Source organism: Zootermopsis nevadensis, unplaced genomic scaffold, assembly GCF_977971745.1.
Source record: "Zootermopsis nevadensis isolate Lab colony 2312 unplaced genomic scaffold, Znev_1.0 Znev_ptg000029l, whole genome shotgun sequence".
Lineage (NCBI taxonomy): Eukaryota > Metazoa > Arthropoda > Insecta > Blattodea > Termopsidae > Zootermopsis > Zootermopsis nevadensis.
Genome location: NW_028259161.1, coordinates 10,766,850 through 10,791,313, shown reverse-complemented (window position 1 = coordinate 10,791,313; position 24,464 = coordinate 10,766,850). Strand labels below are relative to the sequence as shown.

At 37.5% G+C, this 24,464-nt stretch overlaps 1 protein-coding gene across 6 annotated transcripts in view; it reads right to left on the bottom strand.

The window, feature by feature from the left end:
- Window positions 1-24,464, bottom strand: part of Dhit (regulator of G protein signaling double hit) — a 179,302-nt gene that overhangs the window by 135,488 nt on the left and 19,350 nt on the right. For 5 of the 6 annotated variants that reach the window (XM_087358087.1, XM_087358090.1, XM_087358088.1 and 2 more), the window contains exon 1: window positions 6,081-6,164. The exons of the other annotated variant lie outside the window; for it this stretch is intronic. In XM_087358087.1, the coding sequence (XP_087214213.1) occupies window positions 6,081-6,134 (54 nt within the window). In that variant the 5' untranslated portion in view covers window positions 6,135-6,164. Of the gene's footprint in view, window positions 1-6,080; window positions 6,165-24,464 lie in introns of those variants that run through there. 6 annotated transcript variants of the gene reach the window in all.

The following is a 24,464-nucleotide window of genomic DNA, read 5'->3' as shown; positions in this document are numbered from 1 at the left end:
ATGGTATACAGTATCTGCTCCTCTCGTTAGTAAAATGTCCGTATATGAACTATAGCTACACAGCCTGTCAATCAGAACCAAGTGACAAAAAGCAGAGCAATAGGACATAACCTCGAAGAGGTACTCAGGTGGTTTAATTGTACAAAAAAGAATGACTACAGTATGTTCTACTACACATTCCTTGTGAGCGGTTAAGACATGCGCTCACTAGTGAAACCTTCCTAAGCCGGTTCACTCCAGTTAATGCATCCATAAAGCATTCTCGTAACATCTATTTTAATATTAACTTCCAGTCTACGTCATGATCTCCCAAGTGGAAGAAGAAATATTTTATTGCAGGAACAGACGTCACAAGGATCGTATCTCCAAAATAGACCACTCAAGACATCAACAATGTTCATAATGTATCGGCAATAATATGACTGTCTTCTGGGATGTTGTGACATGTAGTTTGGCAGAAGTTAACCGACGTTTCAGAGGTGCTTGCTGCCTTTATCATCAGGGCGATGGCGATGGAGGCACCAAGAACTTCTGAAACGTCGGTAAACTTTTATAGACTACAAGGTACAACAACCCAGAAGACAGTTATCTTCATACTCACCGCCGTGAGAGCCTAAACTCTCTTACTGAAAATATTTTAATGTTAGACTTACATAAAGAAAGGAATTAAACTACACCATAACCTGATCCTTTTGCTGTATGAGTTACTGTCTACAGACACACAAACTCAGAAGTTGCTGTTTACCGTCTTCGATGCTATTTTGAATTTTTGTACCCTTTGTACGGAGCCGAGGTAGCACAGGTCAGTATAGTGACTACCTACGGACTGGACGACCGGGATTCGATCCCCGACAGGGGCAGAGTGATCTTGCTCTAGCCTCTGCGTTCAGACTAGCTCTGGGGCCCACTAAGCCCCTGTCCAATGGGTACCGAGGTCCTTTGCCGGGAGTAAAGTGCGGTCGGGGAGTGGCGCTGACCACTCACCCTTATCTAGGGCCGCTCCCAAGCGCCTGCATGGAGTATAGCGAGACAACTTTACTTTTACTTTTACCGTGTACTGACCTGGTAAAGGCAGTCTAATGTAGGTACGAGAATTTCATATTTTGTCCACGTCACATATGATCAACGACTGTTACAGACCCACGCACAGAAATAAGTAATAAAACTGTGACAACTAAAAAGTAACAGCCACAACACAGTACTTTAATTCGTCTTGTATTTCCATCTGTAGTAGTAGTAGAATTTTCCAAAGCCCGTGAGTATTAGAAGCTATCCGCATTTTTTGACCCTGTAACGTATATTCTGAAAATCAGACGCTAGTTACAAGTTCTTTGGAGAAACAGTTAATCACACGACTGTTTATTTGGTAACATTTTGAATATATATTACGTAATCTTATTTTATCTTCACACAAAATTGTGTACCTGTGGATGAAGATTATCGATTACCTGCAGTCGAATCCAAAAAAAAGGTGCGTAGGGGGTGGGAGATTCTAGATAAAGTCAATACTAAACAGACCTGCAGGAGAGTGTATACAATCGCCGAGCTTGCAGTGAGTGTAGCTGGCATGTTTCGGCGTCCTATGGTAACTGCCAATCAACCTCCTGCGTACTAGACTATGCGTATGGCATTGACCCACATGGAAATTCTCCTCTGGACACTAATTCCTAATGCTATTACATTGCCTTTAAATGATATATTAACCTTATATTTTCATAGTGTGCATATCCACAAAGGTAATTACAGCGGGGAGACATACCTGACGAGTCAGCGTAAAATAAATATATTTTCTGTCAATTATATTTCCTCTGTTACATCCCAATATTTGTCATGATTCATACGAAAATTATAAAATCTCACAAAGTATTATCGGTGCGTTTCAGCTAGCAAAATAACTAGTTACGTTTGAAGATCGGATTCATCCCTGGCCAGAATAGGGATTTTCTCTTCGAAACCACATCTAGACCAGCTGCGGTCCACCTATCCCCATATCCAATGGTTAAAGCTGGTTCTCACCCAGACAGTACAGAGCAAAGAGAATGAAATTGTCCTTTCATGAAATGACAGGTTTGAGCATGCAGGGAGCTTCAAATCCATGCTCCCAGTATGTCTTATTTATGAGTAAGCACAGGGAGAATTTAACTGCCCCTGTCTAGCAAAATAAAATGTGTTCAACGAAACCAGTCTTGCTATTTTATAACACTTTCGACAATGTTGTCGCAAATAGTAATAACTGTTAAAATTCAAACATGCAGTCGTTCAGACTGGTCATAAATATATATATATATATATATATATATATATATATATATATATAAAGTATTTTGTGCAATGAGTAAAACAAAATACATTTATTTTTGTTTTAAAATATATAGCACTTTCAACAAATCCCTAAAAAATATTTAAACGTACATGCTTTACAAATAGGATCACTCCACGAAAACATTTCTTTTGCGAAGAAAAATATTATGTGCTCTCTCTTCGCCTACTCACCAGGCAATCTGCGTAGCACTTGTATTCTAGGGTTGCCGAAGTTATTGAAACAACTGCGGACAGCAGTTCCGTCATATTTTCCGGTCAAATTGACTCCCTGTGCAAGTCTCGTGTTCTGGTTCTGAAGCCAGTGATAAGTGGCCGATTGCAATGTTACTGTAATGCCTAATCAGTGCTGACCGTTACTACTGAAATAAATTAGGGGCCAGCTATTCACATGCACAATTATGCACATCGAGTATTAAGATCATGTTTTTGTCTTTATTTCCAAGAACAGGATAGAGGATAATTTAACCAGGAGGGCCCAACAGATAGATTTTTTGTCCTCTTTTTTCCCCTTTTTCGTCTGACGACGAAAGCAGAATCCAGCTTCTGAAACTATTATTTTTGTTGTTGTAGTACAGAAAACGCAGAAACATTCAGGCTTCTAAGATTGTATTATTTTAAATATGCAAATGGTAGGAAATTAGACTGGCCGTAAAAAATAATGAGAACGCTAGACAATGAGGTTGCACTCCAGGAAATTCTAATTGTGTGTAAGTTTTAAAGGCGTGTTCTCCTACAGAAAAAGTACGCTCAGTAAAAACTTTTTTTTACAAAAGCGTAGACGATCATAACCTCATTAACAAATTCTACATCGGTAGCAATACACCTAAACAGTTTGATCATTAAATATCAATAGCAGCAAAACTTAATATTTATAATATGAGGATTACCTCCTGTAGGAATATTATATATGTAGACGAACGCAAAGTGTGGTCCAGTAGAGCGTTGAACCCACGCCATAACAGACGGCAGTATCCTGGTGTGATAGTAAAAAGTTTATCCTCGACTAGGGAGGCACATCTCCACTTACCTGCAACAGAGAAAATTAAGTGATTAAGAATTTCATTCGTACTAGCATTGAACTAGTTTGTAATCGTAACAAGTAGATAACCCTATAATACTATTTTGGCAAATGACTATACAACTGCATTATATCACGAAAAATCCCCTCAACATTCCTTACTTAGGATGATAAAAAGCCATGCAACCCATATTAAAATATTTATTACAGCTGCAATTCAACATAATTCCATTAGAAAAATAAACACAATATCGATGTGACTATACAAAAACCCACGCAGGTCGCGTCATGTTGAATCTGCCCACGCCCGTTCATCAATTGTCTTTTAAACGGCCAAGAGCAAGGATGTCTTTTCCTCACCTGACAACTTGTTCTTACTTAACTTCCCAGATTTAGTTTAAGGATACATTCCCGATTCTCTTGGGCAAAACAAATCGACAATATCTCGTTTGGTGAACAGTTTCCGTGACACAGGAACACTTCATCGGGTTTCGTAAAATATGAGGAAATGAGTGAATGCAAACATCGCTGAACACGGTGGAAATTTCCAACACTTTTTCTTATTTTAAAACCCGAATCTTACCATTTTCACCACGATACAAGTTAAATCTTAAGCTGAAACAAAAAATTCGCTACGCTGCTTTAAAATATCTTACAATGTGACAATTTAATGAGACCGTGGTAGATCGATGCATTCATTACCTTCAAAGATTCCTGCAAACTGAAGCGTGCCGTCATGAAGTCGTTAAATATGCATTACTAAAAGCGGCTCTTACTCATTTAGCACGGATGTCAAAAGGAAGCCTAACTTGATGCCACATTTTCGATGTAGACTGTAAGTGCAAATGCATCTCTTACTACAAAAAGCGCTGCTGTCTGCTAACAGAATACGGGTCGGGAATTTTCATATTTCATTTTGACGGAAACATTCTGCAAAATGGATCGCTTGATTTATTGTACTTTTTGTAAGATACTCTGTCTGTATCCCATAGAAATAGGGCAAATATTGAATGCGACGGATCATTTGACAGAAAAAAGATCAAGTAATCCAACAGACAACAAGAGAGATCCCAAAATGCAAGTAACTTCTTTATTTCTTCACAATAGCGATAATGATGTGTAACTTGTCACAGAAGTAAGGCGTAACTGGCTTTGTTTAGTTACAGTTCACTTAACGTCGGTCTTCGTAAAGTTTAAAAAATCGGAATATGTACTACTTGATAATATGCAAAGAAATAGACCATTAATTTGTATAATTATTAATTTATTCCTCTGGTGGGAAAAACCTGGACGTGGTGCGGTGGAGGCGCTACTCCAATGATCCAAACGACCGAGCCAGAGGAAGTAAGAAGGCATAAATGACAGAAAAGGAAAACCCACAGCAGTTTGGACGTGACTTGATAGATGAAGAGAAAGCAACACGTCTATGATGATGAACGAAATAGAGGTGGCAATCGCATCACAAAGTCAGAACTACGAACGCCTCATAACAGGGCCAAGGGACTTTCGATCACTAAAGAATATACGATGATGGAACTAGCAAGTATAAATATCGGCAGACCAAGGAAAAATATGCAATAATGAAGATAGAACAGGCTACGAGCTTAATCCGCAAGGGAAGAAGATTAATTTGTAACGGAAAAAGGCCAATTCAGTGAGCAGTACGTACAAATTTTTTTCCGATAATCTCTTTTTTGCAGCTGTCATATGTACTTACAGGGGGGGGGGGGAAATCGATTATGTTTCTTTTAACCAGAACTTATAAAATAATAATAATAATATTTTCACTATTATTAGTGTGCTACATCAACAGCCATATGGTCAGTGAGATTTCAGGTTCTCAGGGCGAGGAGTATGACTGGAAGAAATTTTCGAGTTTCTGAGAAACCAAGCGCATCGTAGTATAGACAGTGGAATGTATGACTCAAAAATGTCCCGCAGTATCCAAAGCACATGATAATGTCCACCGCGTTCAGCGGTGTAATGCATTCACTCTTTCCCTCAGGTTTGATGTAACCCGGTTGAGAGTTCCGGTTCACCAGAAAAAATACTTTCGATCTGTTTGACACAGGAGAATCGGGAAATGTTTCCCTAAACTGGACCTGGCAAATTAAGTAAGAACGAGATGGCAGGTAGTGTTCGACAATTAACACCCATTGTACCTGTGGAAGAAGAAAAAACATCCTTTGCACTTCGACAGTTGAAAGACGACGCACTGGCGCGAACAGATTACAACATGACGCGACCTACGTGGGTTCTTGTATAATCACATCGATTCTGCGTTTTTATTAATCTAATCGAACTGTACTGCATTGCAATCATCAACAAATATTTCAATATTGGATGCTTGCCCTTTCGATCCTTATGTGAGAATGGCGATCTTTCGAACTTAGTCACAGTCGTGTAACAACTCAAAGCTCAATGGTAACTATACGCTACAACAAACAATAACTCTCAATTTAGTACTTATGTGTTTTAATGATTATCGCTGTAAACAAGGATTATTTCCTTGGACAGCATCAACCACTTGATCTTTGTAGTGGTCAAGAATCGAGTTTTCTTATATATATATATATATATATATATATATATATATATATATATATATATATACACACACATTATTTACATGAGCTTAGAGCTTCAATAGTTACACGACAGATCAGAACTAGCCTCTTGTCTTCTGCTTCTCGACGCACGTTATACACTTATGTCACATGGGCAATTCAAGCATAAATACCAAAGCACGCGAACGTCGGTTATCCATTAGACTGCCACGCAACCACGGTAACATAATGGAGTGGAAACACAGCAATCCCTACACAGAGAGGTACGTTCTATTAGGTTGGTGACAATGGCAAGAGGGCACGTGCTGTGGGAATCTAGCGCCGTGCGTGCAGTTACTAGGCAACTGTCGTTTATTTGGAAACATAACAGGCCGCATCGGTCTAACTGATCGAACGAATCTATTCATGATGCGAAATGAAGTCCGTCTCTTTGAATTTTCCCTGGGCTTTTATTTTTGCATTTTTATTTGCTTAATAACGTTCTCTAAACTTCAGATTGCTGAACTGGGGAATAATTGTTTATGATGAATGGGAAAAGGAGCAGAAGTAGAATGCTCCTTAATCCCCCCCCTCCCCCCAGTTCGGCTTAAACATGTGCATCCCACACACTTAGCGAACAGGGGAGAAACCTCCTACTTGAGTCTTCCTAAAATATGTTCACACTTCAATACTACGCTGGAATGTAATTATAAGAAATTCTTTGACCACGAAAACGTTACGGCGCTGTACCAAGATTTACTGGAGGGAATAAAGAAAAGTACCAAAGACTTCAGCCAGCACAATCGGCTTTATAGTTCAAATCCTTAAAACTCTCAAATACGAAGAATGAGTGATAACAGTTGAAATGTGAAGCCCGGTATTAGTGGATTATTTTAGTTCTATAATTGCTTCTAAAGAGAGAAAAAATCAGCGCGAAAACATTTCTGATTCAGGCCTCCTCGTCAGACATCAATGACGCACTGATAATTCAAAATTACATGATGAGCGATACAAACAATCTTGCATAATATTATATACCGGTTATATATAAATATATCTGAAACATTTTCGAAGCGATGTATATTTATAGAAATTACAATGATGTCCAAAATTGTATTGGCTTTACAACAATGCATTTCTAATTGCAATAAATAGACATCAAAGACAATTGGGTATACCAATAAACAAAGAACGTATTTGGAAAACATATGCACCCCAGTTTCGATACAACTTCTTCCACCCTTGTTAATATGTTTAACCAAAGTCCATCGTCATAATCTGACTGACAGATTTACAGATTAACAGGTTATTTAGCGATGTTATATAACCAATCCACATGAAAATTCGTCGTTAAATACAATTAAATATCTCGGATGTTTAAGGTATTACAGTCTTTAGGAACACAGTTGCATCATGGACCTAAACATTGCGATGATTATAGATAACGAAAATTCGCTGTCATTTTCTGTTCTCTCTCTGTATGAACTGACAGCCATATGGTGTTCAGATAATCCACATGAGTCGTTTCAACGTACAATTGTTAACGCACTGTATAGCCTACCTTATCGTGACAGCAAGTAACGCGACCCTTTCAGATCCGTATTGCAACATTTCAGGATATGTAGCTGTTGCCATGACAACGCATTATCTGTTACCACAATCTTTTTATTCTATATGCGTATGATATTCTCGTGCACAGTATCTTGATCAATGTTTCATTTCCCACATTTTGGTGCATGCTGTACACAGGCCTATTTTGGTTTCAATCATGCGGCAAGTAAGCATCTCGGACGACAGAAATTAACTAATTTAACGAATACAGAACGTGTTAGGAATGTAACGTCTTAGTAGACCGAATGTCGTGGGAGTATGAAATTAGAACTATCTAATGGATACAGATTTGGGTAATATGCATTGGAATAAAGTGGTCCAGGGTCTGCTCCAATGGCACATATTATGTTGGGAGCGATGAGGCATAGGGTGTAACATGACAATCATACTCATTATATTCCAATAGTCTAAATTATAAATTTAATTATTTTATTACGCACTTTTATCCTTTCACACCCATATAAAATAACAAATAAAACTGTAGTTTTCCTTATTTTACTCTTTAGGCTTGGAGACTAGAGAACAAAATATTCTGAAATTAATGGATCAAAAATTGCAAAGTTGAAACCAGCTGTAATTTCTTTCGTGATTGCAGTAATGATTTGTTACTATCGTTCCAAAATATTTGAGTTTTCCAACATTTTCGAAGGGGTTGTTAGCTAATGTCTAATTTAAATACCGGAACAAAAATTTAGCTTGTTCAAACAGAAGTGCGAAATACAGAAGCCTTAACAACGTTTCCACAGATCTAGGGACTATAAAAAATTACGAACTAACAGCGGAATTTGAAAAACGGAAATAATAACAGGATACATTATTCTTAATTTGTAGTTATAAACGACATATTTTTTCACACCATGAAAATGTATCTTTTATTAGTCACCTTGGCAAGTGCAGGAGTAATAAAATTCAACACAGCCCCTTTGACCTCACTGATAAAGATGAATGTATATGTACAAAGCACCCGCTCAGCACATGTTTATAGCTCGTCTGGTTTTCTTAGAATTCTGTTATGCGACTAATGGGGGAGTAAGGAAAGGCTACCTCGAGCCATATTTCTTGTGCCAGCCATTAAATTCCGGCACTAAATACTGGTGTTCAGCATTAAGGCACCTGTGCTATGCGCTCAGGCCCTTGAGTTTTGTTCGTAACAGACAACATACGCAATCACTGATAATAATTCAAGCTTCTATATCACACACGCGGACTGGCTGTGATCAGTTTCAAGTCACTTATCATAAAAAACACGTTTCGTAGTTTTCTGAAGAATGATGACTCTGAATACAAACGCTTCGCTATCGGATGAAGATACAATCTTCATGACGGAATCAGAACTACAAGCCGCGTTTTTTTTAGTATTTTCTTACATGAATATACAGAACATACCGAGAACAATCTATATAATACTCGGAAACAAACCGACCAATATATAAGAGAAAACGTTCAAGAAGCAGGAATTTATGTACAGGAAATGTAAATCAATTATTACCAATACCCATGTTGGTACAATAATAAGCAAAAATAAATACTAAGTAAATTATATTATGGACTTTTATTCGTTTTAAGTGACTTGCGCTGTGTGCTTATTAGTTTATTTAATAAATCATTAATTAAATTAGATTATATCCCGTCGAATGATAGGTATATTAATAGAAAATAAAGTGCAAAGGATGTGGAAGGAAGCGCTCACGGGCTAATGTAAAGTACCATCTCTGCGTTTATATGTACTGACGAAAACCACAAACGCCTGTCAGGATAGGAGATGTCATGGCCAGTATTTGAAGCCGGCACCTCCCGAATACGAAGACAAACGCCGCAAATCGTAATACAGAACTATAACAACTTAATTACAATAAGCATATTACGTAAATCCACAACTTTAATTGTGTGCATTTCTGAAAAAGTAAGCAACAAATCTAACATAATTCGCTTCCTGATTAAAAAAAATATGCTAGATTCTCCAGTTTACACTTGTCATGCTAAGCCTCTATAATAAAGTCCATTCTTTTATTTACAACTATTAAATTAAAGTAGCATTTTTGCAAATTCCCGTCGTTCGTCTAAAGCTCATTAACTGTTTTATATTCATTTTCGGAAAAGGCCGATATGAAAAGAAATATTCAAGTTTAGTCAAACGGGCCTAATTATTGTAGGCCTACAACGTCTTTTTTGAATTGTATTTAATCTCTCTAATGATCTTGTTTTTGCAGAATTTGTTTCCAACGTTAAAGAAGGAGAAAGACGGGAAGACAGAGATGGAAACAAAAGAGAAAAAGGGTAAGATTAAAAAAAATTACTAGCAGACAAAACATAAATTCATTTTTGCATAAATAATTTATGCAATTTATATATTAGTGAACACAGACCTATTACACGCAAACTCGAAATAAAATCGAAAGAACCAGTAAAGTAGCAAGCTTCTAATCCAACAACTCGAAGGTTCTTTGATAGAAAAAAGAAACTCGTTCTATCCAAACATTTCCCGCTGTTACGTACTAGCATTTGTACCCTTTATAAATGAATGTCGTGTTTAATAACATTACAAAATACCCTTGTGATTGATATAACATTCAATTTGTCCTTGAGATGCGGTCAGAATGTGAAGGTGACTACTCACCTCCATCTTATCAAGAATGTGTGGAGCTTTATCTCACCTCTCCCATACGTCTTCATTGTGTGGTGTTTAAGAATAATGTCAAAGTAACCTTTTTACTCTCACATGGTTTGCCCACGTCTTAAACCCATGTTACATGAACAAAGGACAAGCGCAAGAAATTGCATTCGTAATACGAACAATAACTGCTAAAACGTACAAATATTCACCACCATCTTCAAGAATTTTACAGTTACGTAGCTAAAATTTCTCCTATGAATTCGGATATGGTCTTGGTCTCTCCATAGTCGTCTTAGTTGTCTTCAGTCACTCCTTTAACTATACACAGTGTTCCAAAAAGATCTACACATACATTCAATAAATGAAATAAAGACTTGAAAAACTAAACCATTACATACGTCAGCACTGGCACTTAGTGAATTAGCGAATCTAGCGAACACACGAGGTCCCTCTCGCAAACACAACGCACGGAAATCGATAACATGGTAAATATTTCATATTATAGTGTGGACACAACTTTTGAGGACATGCTGTGCATGTTTCTATCATTCTTTCCCTAATGTCGTTAACAACCCATTCACACCGAAAAAATAATATCAGCTATACAAAGTAAAGACACATCTCGATCAAGGACAGCAGACTACACTGTAATATTTTCACATATTAACCCAAAACAAGTTCAATGCCTCACAATTACAAGGTGATACAAGCCTATACACATTCTAGCACAGAAAATTTATGTTGCTATAAGAATAAGTTAAACTTTACTGTAAGCCCAGCCAAGTGCCGGGTCAGAGTTGAAGCCCCAAACTGAGATCGACGTTGTGACATCGTTCTGGCTGGCCGAGCCTATAGTACAATTCAAGGATCATAATAAATGTGCGTGGGGCATTAGCGGAATGATCACTGACAGCGTCAAACCCAAATACTCTGAGAAAAAACACAAATTAGGTCGTCCTGGAATTGAAGAGCGTCTGTGTAATGAGAAGCCAGCGTTCAAATGCTTGGACAGAAGATGTAGAAGTAATATAATATGAACTTAGTAATAGTGGTAATTCCCGAAAATGTAATTTTTGAAACAAGTTACTATAAACAATTAGACAAGGATTGCTCTGCTCCGTGGATTTGATTACTACCACTAATTTTCGTTCATTAAACAAGTAAAAAAAGATTTAAGAAACTTTCAAAATTACATGAATGTTGTTAGTATCTCTCCCAAAACAACCACGCTGAAACCAAGAACTGACGAACTCAACAGAAGTTCAATAAGTCCACAAGGGCGGCTGAACCCACTTTCATGCGCATAACTTAGCACCAAACAGAGCAAAGTTTCGCCATACCTAATTTAATACAGCATGTGAACGCGACGCACTGAAAATCAATAACTATGAATTAAATGTTCGTTATGATAATCAGTACCGGGCTTTGATAACGAGTCCTCCTCATCTGAAATTATCACCGTAAGAGACTACCGCGTTCATGTCAAATAAGCGGAAAATTCAAATCAGAATTTTCGAACCTTTCATCTCCATTCGGTCGAGAACGACGGACGTACTGTAACAATGTTAACTCGATTAGCTCCAAAATTGGCAAGCAATGGCGCTCGGCACACACCGATCTTCTACCGATTCTAGGTCGTTAAGGGAAAAACCATTTGTTCACATTTTGAACTCTTCCCCTCCCCCCCCTCAAATAAAGAGGCTTGAACGCAAAAGGTTACAGGTACCGAAGCAAGTGACAGATGCCCCAGGGGCGTCAATTCACATGAAGGACGATATCGATTGTTACAAAAATGTAAGTTGGGTTTAACTATGAAGCAGATTCCCTCTAGTGGCTAATACATGCTAAGGTAGTCTGGAACCAGAAGATTCATTATCGTGTTCACATCACGTCACTAAACCCCATTCAGGCTCTATGATTGCAATGTTATTTTCTCCTTTGAAGTGCAATGCGATTTCGTAACTGAGGACACTCATTACGAAACACAGTGACAAAGAAGCCATTAATGACTGGTTCGTAGGTTATTTAACGACGCTGTATATATTACACACTGAAGTTATGCAACACTAAGACTGGATGGTTGTGGCTTAAGAAGGGACTAAATATCAATACAGACAAGATTCTGTCAAAGGACATTCAAAATTCTTGTCAGAAGCATTTAGTTCCATTAACCTAGTCGATGAAGCCAAAACAGGTTCTGTTATTTAGTGGTCATTATCACAAGTCTGTCAGAGCAACTCCCTTGGGCAGGAGGCCAGTGCACGCTTAATGACAACCATTCTAGTCCGGTGGCTGATGTTGCAAAGGAAACACGAAAGGCCTAGGAAATTTTAGCTGTTATTGACCAGGAACGAAATATCCTCTAAGGAACACACACAAAATAACTTAACCAGCAAATCGTGGGATAACAAAACACAACAAAGCCTGGCACGACGAACGTCAAAGTATTACATCATAGAGATGACTAACCTTTTATCTCTCTAACCTTCGGCGATCTGCTAGCAACCTATTACAAACAAAAGAAAGATGTTTAAATGCAACGAGAACTATTCTTAGGAAGTAAAGCCGCCATAGGGCAATTCCGATGATCTGAATAAAGCCACCGCTGTAGCCCTCTTACATCATAGTGAAAAGACTTCCTTCGCAGAGAACAAAACATCATGGAAGAAGACAAAAGAGGTGGAAGTGAACGAGAGGAATTCAAGTGTACAGTGTGAGTAAAGAAGGTTTCACACAATGGCGGAAAATGTATTTTCGAACTACTGGAGCAGGAATGAGCTAAACGCGGCCAACAAAAAAAAATCCAATCTGGCTCGTGACAGCATTCTATTAACCTTATTCAAGCTCAGATTTTCAAAAGAGCATACTTACATCCTTAGCAACCGCCTAATGCATAAAACGATCACCATGTAAACTACAGCAATAAATAAAGGGAAAATATGAGTGATGTCACAATCCTTTGCTTTTATATTTTAATAATTTTTAAACTAATTTGATAAATAATAGGAAAGAAGACCGATGTCACATCATTCCTTTCTTTAGTATATAAAATAATGATAAGAAAGGAAAATTCAGTGCTTGTTTCTTCCAGTACATTGATTTCAATGTGCAAGACAACAGATTAAACAACAGATATGTTACAGACTGAAGCAATTTCATTATTTAAATAATTTTAAGTAAATACACGGGCGAAGAACAGACAACTTGGCAAACGGGAATGTATAGGCTATTCAGTTTTCTTAAAGAGAAAACAACTCTAATTTTCATACCAACTGCATCTAAAACAAAGTTCACAACGGATTGTAAGTACACTTAAACAAATACAAGAGAGGAAATTGACCTCAGGTAGGGTATTTTCTTTCCAGTACGGCCTTCGTCACTTTATGTACATGTCAACAATGATACCCATCAGTCTAGTGCAGGGGTGGCCAACCCAAATGATTTTTCGGGCCACTTTGGAAATGCATCATAACTCCGCGGGCCACATATAAAATTATATATCCCCATATTAGATTTAGATACACTATAGACATTTTTTTGGAGTGAAAAATTGAAACATAATGAGTTATTATTATTGTGTTTACTATTATTCTTACATGTAAACATAGATAATATAATAATAATGATACTAATGATAATGATAAATATATTTTGTAAAAGTGTGATGAATCTCGCGGGCCGGAAAAATGTTCAAGGCGGGCCACATGCGGCCCGCGGGTTGGCCACCCCTGGTCTAGTGGGTACTTTAAAGATTTAAGAGATGTCTCGCCCAATATCAATTGAACCGACGTATTACTGATTAAGTCTCGACTAATTACTGCCATAAACTCTTTAATTAACATCTGGTTCCTATCTCGAAACTTTCAGACTGAGATACTATATTATAAGATAACTTAAATGCAGAAATATCACTGGCGTATCATTCAACAGCACTGTCAATGAATCATTTGCATCTCCACAGCACCTGTTTCCTGGGAAGAAAAATACTTTAAGGACACATATTTGAATCTACCGGCGTAAAAATATTACGTGGTACTGTCAGTGTTCTCTTTTCATTTCTGTCTTCAGCAACGTTTACACTTCTCGAATGATTCTAAGAAAGATGTATGTATAAATGTAGCCCACAATATATTGCTACAAATCCTAAAGTTTCAAGTACATAACTATCTTGAAAAGAAAAAAGTTATATTCTAACACTTCAGGGGAAGTAATTTCAATAACATGGATGGATTACAACCCCGATTATGGAAAGATAATAAACGACATGGTACCGAATTTTTATCCTGGCTTTAAAATATAATAAATTGGGACAGACAAAGTAATATGAATATTGATGCGTATTACCATCTTTCTTACGACTATATCACTTATGAAGCAAAACTAAATTTCTCTTACTTTTTAATTTCCCCTAGGATGTGCGTTTTAGAAATTTAAATGTACCTGTTAACGAATGGCCAGAAAGTCGCAATAAAAAGGAGCTAGCGGGAATCACGTATAAAAACATTCAACTCAGTAAACCCAAATTCAAAAAGGTAAAACTTTGAATCGATTCGTTAATAACACACACCGCACTGCCATTTGACACTATAAAACTAGACCGGCTTTTCTAAAGTTCAGATTGTACAGACGAATTTCGAAACATCTACATGCATACACACCTCAAAATAAATGCAAGAAGTGTTCTCTACTATTACAGTGGTTCCAATTATTAAGGAAAGCAACGCAAAACGTGAGTTGCTCATGACTGCAGTTCCGATTTAATCCCATAATAACCGTTCCATGTCACCATGCTACCTAGGCTTTCCTCCGTCCTCCACTAACTGGATTTAAGGCACCCATGAGCGGCTGATTGATCCGCTCTAGTGAGAGGAAGCCAGCTACAGACTGTATGGTAAGGCACTTCAGAGCGCGTAGCAATCAGCAGGTACATTAGCCGGGGTCATCCGTGAGTTTCGCCAACGACATTACCGTGCTGGCAGAAAGAAAACAAACGCAAACATTATGTAACCAAAAACATTGTCGACAGCGAGCTACAAAGTCGGCCTACTGGCGCTTGGAAATGTTTATAGTATGGACAGCAAGTCCATATGCTTCATTGTCCACTACCCCTCACAAAATCTCTGATCACCTTGCCTTTTACTTCTAACAGAGGTGGAATGCACAGATTTGTCCCGACTAATGTACATGGATCAAGTCTAAGACCGGTCATCCTCTTAGTATGTTTGTGCCTTGCTTCAGTCATTGGGAGAGAGTTGCTGGAAATACAGCAGCATCTGTACGAGCCCAAATAAATGGTGAGTGTTCAGATTCAGACTTCATATTAGTTCCGGTACAAAGTTACTTTTAATATTTTGATTTTCGTATTATAAGCTCATTATGTTAATATTTACCCCCAGAGCGCTGTCTGTTGCACCAGTGACTTGCATACATGTTTCACGTAGACGACTCTTTGGCAACATTTTAAGTACAAGCGAACGATCACTATTTCCATTCAAATAGCGTGAAGGAATTTAGACCATCACACGCACCGTTTTCTACAACTACAGACCTTAGAGAAACAGGTGAGTCGATATACGGACACACATTCAAATGGGTAAGCACAGATAAGAGAAAGATAGATTAGTTTCCAGTACTCAGTACATAGCCATCTCCGGTTACAAATATCGGTCCCTAAAAATTACCAAATATTAATAAGTAACAATGTCTTCCTAATATAATCCAGCGACCGTATACAGTTCAATGGTGATACACATCCAACACTCTTCTCTGCATTTATTAAGAAGCAAATTCCTTGTTACCAAACATTGTAAATAGAATAGTGACATCACCACAGTTATATGGAGTGTATAGCTCAAAGGACGAACAGAAACTGAAATCTGGATTTTATATGGCTGTTAGCCTTAGTTTTATTCTTATTCTCCTTCTGTTCTTCTTTGCCACACCGTTTGGGCTATCGCATGATGCGACCCGTCTTTTATGGCTTCCTCCATCTTTAGCTACTAGTATTAATAACTGATTCCCTGTGGTGTACTGCTGACCGACACAATTTGTGCTGATGTTAACACCGGATGTGCGATTAGCTCATGTATCGTGTTGTATTAGCACTGTTAGTCCAATCAGTTGACCCTGCTATCTCAATCTGGGTAGAATGTTACTGTTATGACGAAGGGACAAAAGGATCAATACTGAATGATCTCGATGTCGTCCCAAGTAAAACTGATGACTGTACATAAAACTGGGGAAAAAAGAAGGCGTCCTCAAAACGTTTATGTGATACAAACAAAATTGTGTTTCCATATTTAATGTGGACCAAAGAAAGACAAGCTGTAACACTGTCCGTTGTGAGTCCAGACCTTGGTACATGCGATCAGGTCTCTCGCAAAGGCTACTCCTATCTGGCCATCCATCTAAACATTAATGTGCATTTACAATCTCGTCCATGCGTGCTACATGTCCTTTGAGCCCATGTTACAGAATTTCATCGCCCTAATATGTTCTGTGAAGAGTAACTCTGTAACTCTTCTTTCATGTATTTATCTCCCATTCCTATTACTTCGTCTGCCGCAGGTCCAAATATTCTTCCAAGTATTTCGTTTTCAGACACACTCCAGCCTTAGAATTAGAGACCACGCCTCACACTCACACAGAACAAAATGTACGATTGTATTCTTATATTTTAAGCTTTACTTTTGTTTCTGGACAGAAGTCGTCGGATAGACAAAAGATTTCGAACTGAAATGTAGCACATATTTTCCACATTTTATATTTAAATTTCGTCATGGGCATAATTTTTATTTATTACTGACGTTACCAAAACACTTGAACGTTTCCACAGAACTGTCAAACATAGCACGTGACCAAACGTCAATAATTTTATCAGCCGTCTAACCTATATCCTGACCACCAAGCTGGTACATATTCAGACCTCACTATAACTCTGTAACTTATGTACAGTATTTGCCAAGTTACACTGCGTACTAGTAACATGTGTCTGATTCTGAGACATACAAATCTTATTAGCGAAAAAGTAAATGCTCTCGACAAAGATAAGAAATTTTTCTGTTATTCAATGGATGACTGGTGATCGGATCACCTGCTTATGTTGACCTGCTAAACTTTAAAGAAAGAAAGAAAGAAAGAAAGACAGACAGAAAGAGAGAAATACTAATTTCATCATACGATAAATGAGGTCGCAAAGTCGCTGCGAATGCCAGAAATCAAGTAATTTTCAAAATAACGGGCACCTGTACACCGCAGTTTGGATTGGTACATCTATAAACACTCTGTGTTAAGACATTTTACCCAAGCAAAAAGTCCACAATGGCTACCAATTCAAGATGTTATAATGCATTGAAACATCCTCTCATGTCATGTGACACTCAGAAGGACCGATATTCTAACCTCTCACTTGGTTTCAGAATCCACAATAAGACAGCAACTGCACAAAAACGTAAATTAAAGAAATCTGACGAAATATAAAGAGTTAATATAGAGATTTGTTATCTCCACATGTAAATAAATGTATACACAAGACGAGTGCCTCATAGCTGTATACAAGTTGCATGATTTGTGCCGACACTATTTGAAACACGTATCGATATGTAAACTTACGTTTATTGCAACAAAGACAGCATAAAATAATGCATGATATTCTTCATGGTGTTTAAAACTCCGTTGAGTATTTGCCTGATTTAGAGCTTCAAGATTCTGAAACCGTCTATTACAAATTTAGTGGAAAACCCTTAACCGGAAAAAGCCCACTGCAAGGCTTCTACCTATAGGAGACAGCACAAGACAGAAAAGTGCAGGAATTTGATTTTAAACTGCATTACTTTCATAAAAGGTAACAGCGTGAGGGGTAGGGGATATAAACGGCTAGGCAATAACCTATTCAAAATGACAACATTATTCCGTGTAATGATTGTCTTCTGTGATTTATTCCACATTTTCAAAATATTGTCATAAGCACATCAGTAACCGTCAATTCTTGGTTTCTAAAAATACACGAATCTAAAGTTAAATGGTGCTTATCTTAACAACAGTAAGAATGAACACACATATATGTAAGTTCGCTCTCAGATTACTCTTTCTCATTGCATGCGTTATACAGATTTATATGGAAGGATGTCTGAAAATAATGAATTTTAAAGGAATGTAAAGAAGCGGTCGTGGTCTATTTTAAAGCACTATCCTATATTTCAGTAGCAAGAGTGATGAAAACCACAGAAATCCTCAGCCCTCATAAACACTATGCAAAATACATACAACCGTCACGTAAGACAAGAAGTAGTTATGACTGTATATCGTTATTTCTACGTCAGCAACACTAGGCCCTAAGAACTGATCTCCATTTCGAATTGTAAGTGAATGCCCATCAAAATCTGAAGCGAACTTGGAGAGCAAATACAATAAATTGTTCGCCTCTTCAAACAACTCAAACAGAATAATCCATTGCATATGGCGTACGAATGTAACATGAAAGGTAAATACCAGCAGTTTCGTCGAACTTAAGAGTAAGACTATGCGAGCGAAAAATTATGTGGATAAACATTACTAGCTCCAACAAATTGGAAAAATAAATTATGACAAATTATAAACACAAAATCATTCTCACGTTGCTTCAACTTTATATAAAACAATATATGGTCTTCACACTTTAAAGTGGTTTGTTGCCAGTTTTTCATTAAACATTGGTGCTAGAGGCTGACTGGATTTCAGACGTTGTCAAATAGAAGTTATAAATTGTCTGGATGTCCAAACTATAGAAGGGAATCCATAGCTATTCAAAGCACAAGAAACTTCTTAAGGTTTACGATATTTATAACAATTACTATTCTAATTTGGTACAAAAATGTATCGTTTCTTGGCTTGACTGACCCTCTTTCCTTGAACACAAAAAAACAGTGAAATATTCCAATTCGGCTATACATTAAACGGAACAGAAACCCAATTCCAATATGCGCTACATACGTGCACAGAATTCTGAAAGAAACTTCCATATTCATAAGAAAACGCCTTACATTGTACATGTGATGCGCCCACACGGAATGTTGGACGTCATTTTCATGCGATGCTTTACAAATAGAAATGGGAAATAACTCAGTCATTTCCGCTTTGAGGCACAAGTTTACCGTTGGGGAACTCGCAACATCTGTTCTATATTCAACCACATCAGCCAAGCCCCATTACCGAATATCGAAGTGACCAAAGTGAAAAACTCGGAAAACAATGCATATCCGTTCACTTGAAAAATTGAAGGTACGAGAACTAAAAGTCCGTTTCCTAAACACTCCTTGGCAATCGCGTTTCTCATGTTTTCTGAAAAGAGCTCTACTGGGTGTTGAAACATCATTTCACGTTAATTTTTGCTCTGCTTCCATCAGCGTAAAAGATTGTTCCATAAATGCATAAAATAACGCAAGAAAATGTTTTATCTAACATATATTTAGTGTTAGAGCGAAAATGTGTTAAAATAAAATAAAATAAAATATTTTTAAAATAAATAATAAAAGTTTCTCCAAAACTTATTCTTACCATTACTGCATACTGCTCATTACACTTAAAAAGCAGCCGTGAAAAACATCCCTCTGTATAACAATAATGAAGTTTCTCAAAAAGGTCTCTGCTCTATGGATTTAGTACTTATGTATATGTATGTATACACATGCATATATATCTATGTGCACGCCCAACGCAAGCATAATTTATTACCTAGGCAGGATTTAACCGTTTACTCTGTGCTCCATACTCTCTACCTTTGACTGTAGAAGGACCTCATCTAGAAGGTACATTTAGTTTTCACAAGGCGGCTTTACTTTAAATTATGACAGAAATGTACACAACGCCGGTGCAGTATTTAATTCCGTTTCATAATCTCTGTTAATATGGTAGTAAAAGGGGTAAGCCCCTCGAAGTTTAATTATAAAATATTACAGACTTCGAAGCTCTTTTGCTCGTATGGCATTTAATTAGTTTCATGCATCTCGTTCTTTCTCTTTGTCCATATCAGAGATGAAAATCATGAACAGAATAGTCAAGCACATTTGATGTCGCTGCTAGAGTGAATTTACATCTAAAAACATTGCTAGCCAAAAGACCAAATCAAAGCGTACGATGGGTGAATTATTAAAAATGTCAGCAATTTTATTTAAAAAAAATGAAAGCCTCTACTGAAATGCAAAACTAGCCGGGAAAACTGTAGAGAATAGATCGCCTGAAATACATGGGAAGATGATATTAAAGAGTAACCTTGAGGAAACTGAGTTGGGTTCATCTGGCTCAGGAGAGGGTCCATTGGCGCGATCTCGCAAAAACAGTAACAAACCCTGACTGCCGAAAAGGTGTTACATTTCTTTGACTAGTTGAGTGACAATTACCACCTGAGAAAAATACTCTGTTAGTTGCAGTTAGTTATTCATTCAGCAGACTCGGAGATAAGAATGGACACACGTTTTTCTCCATTTCGCGTTAATTTTATGTATTTTGTGCAAAGAATGCAAAATAAAGTAAATTCGTAAGACTGAATAGATACACGAGTGGAATGAATACAATGACGAAATGAATGCGTCAGTGGACCATTCAGAATAAACTCATTCAGGTTTGAGTCACGAGGATGGAATATCTGGCCCGCAGCCAATACTCGCAGAATTACAGTACGATTACCACAGCTCTGTGGCACAAAACGAGTTTCGCAATCATTGAGAGAGAGAGAGAGAGAGAGAGAGAGAGAGAGAGAGAGATTTAACGTAGCACCCTACTGGCATATATATATATTGCAGCATACAAAAAGGGCAGTATTTCATTACCAAGAAAAATACAGACCAATAGGCTACAATTACATCTAACAGCTACGCATTCTAAAGTTATGAATCATTGGCATAAGCTGGCTGATAGTCTGATTTTCTAATTAAATAAAGAGGATATGTGATTTCTTCAAAGTCAATTTCCTACAAAATGTAGAAATTAGGAAGTCTTTGTAGCCTACATTAAGCACACACCCAAACAACTGCCTTTATTAAATTCTAAATTAACTCAAATTAAAAAGGAAAGCATGTAACCCATCAAAGCTTCCAAATATTTGAAGAACATGAGCATATACCTTTGAAGATGACGTGCTTCTAAACCCGCATGTGTGTGCGTGCGTATACACACAACACACAATTTGAAGAATTCATGTATAAGCGGTATATCATTTGATCTCTGTATTCACTTTTGTCCACACTATTTTACGCGTAATGATTCCATAGTGCATTTAATTTTCAGGAAGGCAGTTTTTTAGAAATTCTACTGTGAGCTCGCAGAGCTGTTCCGCATCGTTCATTCTTCGTCAAGGTTGGCTCTGATTCCTGGTAGACGGCCAGATGCTTGAATGCTTCTACTGCTGGACAGAACTGAATATGTGGTTGTTTTTTTAAGACAAGGGGACGACTAAGAGCCGATTACTCACTTGTTAAAATTCTTTTCAGAATGGAACCTAGGTTAATGGGGTGTATAATCAATATGATATACACCCATCTTGCTTTCAACCTATTTACTTTAACAAACAGCAAACAAAGAGCGAGGCGTACGTTACCAATCCCATGAAAGCTACTACTTTTACTAGTTTCTAGACAAATTTAATAACATTATTGTTGTTATTTTATTTTAACAACACCCACAACACGTTTGTATTTAACTTGTTGGCAGTGCCATTCGCCACAGAAGGACACACACAGACCGTAATGTGTTCCATGTCAAGTTCCACGTCATGTCTACATCAATCACTTCATTACATATTAAATGTGTTCTCTAATACCAGATATAATGCAAAAAAAAATTCTATACACTTCCAATGTGAACTTTAAAAAGCTGATTATATTGTTTTATTAAATGCTGATTCTTCAGTCGTCAAGCGTTCACAGAATCTTCATATAAACATAACGCGCTAGGAATAAAGTAAAAGTGTTTCCTTAACAACTAATTAGTCAGTATTCTGTTGGAAGAGAATAACAGGAAATATTCGTTGTTCCTTCAGGCAACCAAGCATCTTGATTACACAAAAGGTTCCATTCGTATTGTTAAGCAAAACAAACAAATAAGAGGTGGCCAACGCGTATTTCAAAAAATGAAGTATTCCCCAAGGCTTCAAAGTAATTCAGAATTCAACAGTAGAGAAAATATGGTCTCAGCAAATGAAGGCCATTGATGGGATTTCTCATTAAAAATTAATCACCACTGAAATGAAAAATTGTCCAACAAGAAGAGAATGGAACGACAGCCGTCTCTTTCTACAGAGATCAAAGCAAACGTTCATATTCCCAGCTCGAGCATCTCGACTGTTATATCTTAAATCGATATTATCCCTATTAGATTAATATAAACTCTTCGCTACATCGTGTATCTTCGCCATATGCATTATATAATTTTTGATGTGAGAAATGACAGAGAAAAATCATCAAACAAAAAGACCATGGTTTTCGACATCGAAATTAATGTACGTATCAATCTACGAAGATAAGTAGAAACAATTAAGTATAATTATATTAGGCCATTTTTTCAACATAATTAATCTATAGACATGTAGCTTATTATTTTCTTACGTGATTCAATGCACTGGTCCAATAATCCACAAGTTTAATAAGTCTGTCTTTTCCTCTAAGCCTTAAGCCATTCTCGCTCTGCTTCTTTCTATTACTAATGCCCATTTCAACATAGTGTCATCAATTTTGAATCTTCGGTTGTCACGTAAACGCTGATCGATCTGAGTATTGGTATATTGCTGCCCAGAACGCGCACAATTAGCAATACCCATCATAGAGGTCTGCACGGGCCTGGGATTGGCCCTCGACCCGAGGTCCAGGCCTTATAGCACAAATGATAGAAATCAAACGCTAAAGAAACTGGCCGAAACTTAAAACTTGTGATCAGGGTTGCTTACTTCTTACCCAGTGTTCATTATTTCTCATTCGGTGGGTATTCTATTCAGTTGACATAGTGTCGTCAAATATATCATGAAAGACACAAAACAATATGTCCAGTGTCGTTATAATGAGTCTCAAATGGACATCTCTGATAAGAACGCAATTAGGATACATTACTTCTAGCTTCTCTTCTAGGAGAAATTCTAAATGGAACAAAGGCTGATACCTTCTAGCATGTTCCAAGTTATGTAACATAGACTGTGTGTGCGCGCGCGCGCGTGCGTGCACATGCAGGGCACAATGCAGCGGTTAACGTGGGCGCGGTCACAGCAGAAACATGCAAAGTGGAACAGTAGAGGAGAGGCACAAAATCCCCTATAATACGATTAATTTGTTTCGCTATACCAAGCGTTCTGCCATACACAAATTTATTGATTCACTGGCACCTGGACAAAGCAGTCCTTATTCCACCCATTTCTGATAAAATATTCAGCTGATGTCCAATATTCTCCAGGCTGGGCCACATAATGAACGAGTCTGGTTGCAATGGCAGCAAAAGTTCTGTTCAAAAAGTTGGTTTAATGGTGGTTTCTAATCTCACCAGGTGAACAGCTAAACAGTACCACTATCGTCTAATCGATTCACAATTCATCATTCTGTAATCTTTATCTACACTGAATTCTCGAAAAATCACTACTAAAGCTACCGTACACTATCGAAATTACAATTATTACAGCCTACGAGAATGATTATTACTGTGACAACAATCAACTTCAATTACAGGTTAAGTCTGCGAGTCTCTGAAGGTACATGTATAGGCCTATAGAAGAATTGTATTAAAACGTATAAAGATTAACATGAAAATATACGACACTTCTTACTCTTGAGAGGTCACAAATTTAAGTCGACCAGTACTAAGAAATAATCCATCGCTATTGTGAGATCACTTCTTTCGCTCAATCGAATCAGCGACGACGTGTAGTGTTTATCATTACTGCTCTGCTCTTACTGCTGAAGTCGCCAATCTGATTTTTGCTCTGAGGGCCGTTCACTCCGATGCTTCGTTTCTCTTTAAGTTCCCCCCCCCCCCAAAAAAAAATGCCTGGATGGTACAATAAACTACGCCACAACCGCTTCCTCGTACATCCTTCCCAATTCCTCGGCCACTGCCATCTCTCATTCCTTTGGAGTCAACAAAGCGTAGTATAATATCGATTTTTCAGTATGGTCGAAAATGGGCGACGTTTCGCGTCTTGATCTGCCCGTGTAGATATAAGATGACAAAATTCAGATTTATTTGTCTTTCCTTTATTCGTAACTTTACAGAGGCATCGGTGAGTAGAACTTCGTACTAGCTGCTTCAGTGCAGGATACTACAGACAGAGGGATCATGTTTAACTCTTATGACAAAGCGTAGTATCAACTACACATATCACCGAATTTAAAGTTTAATA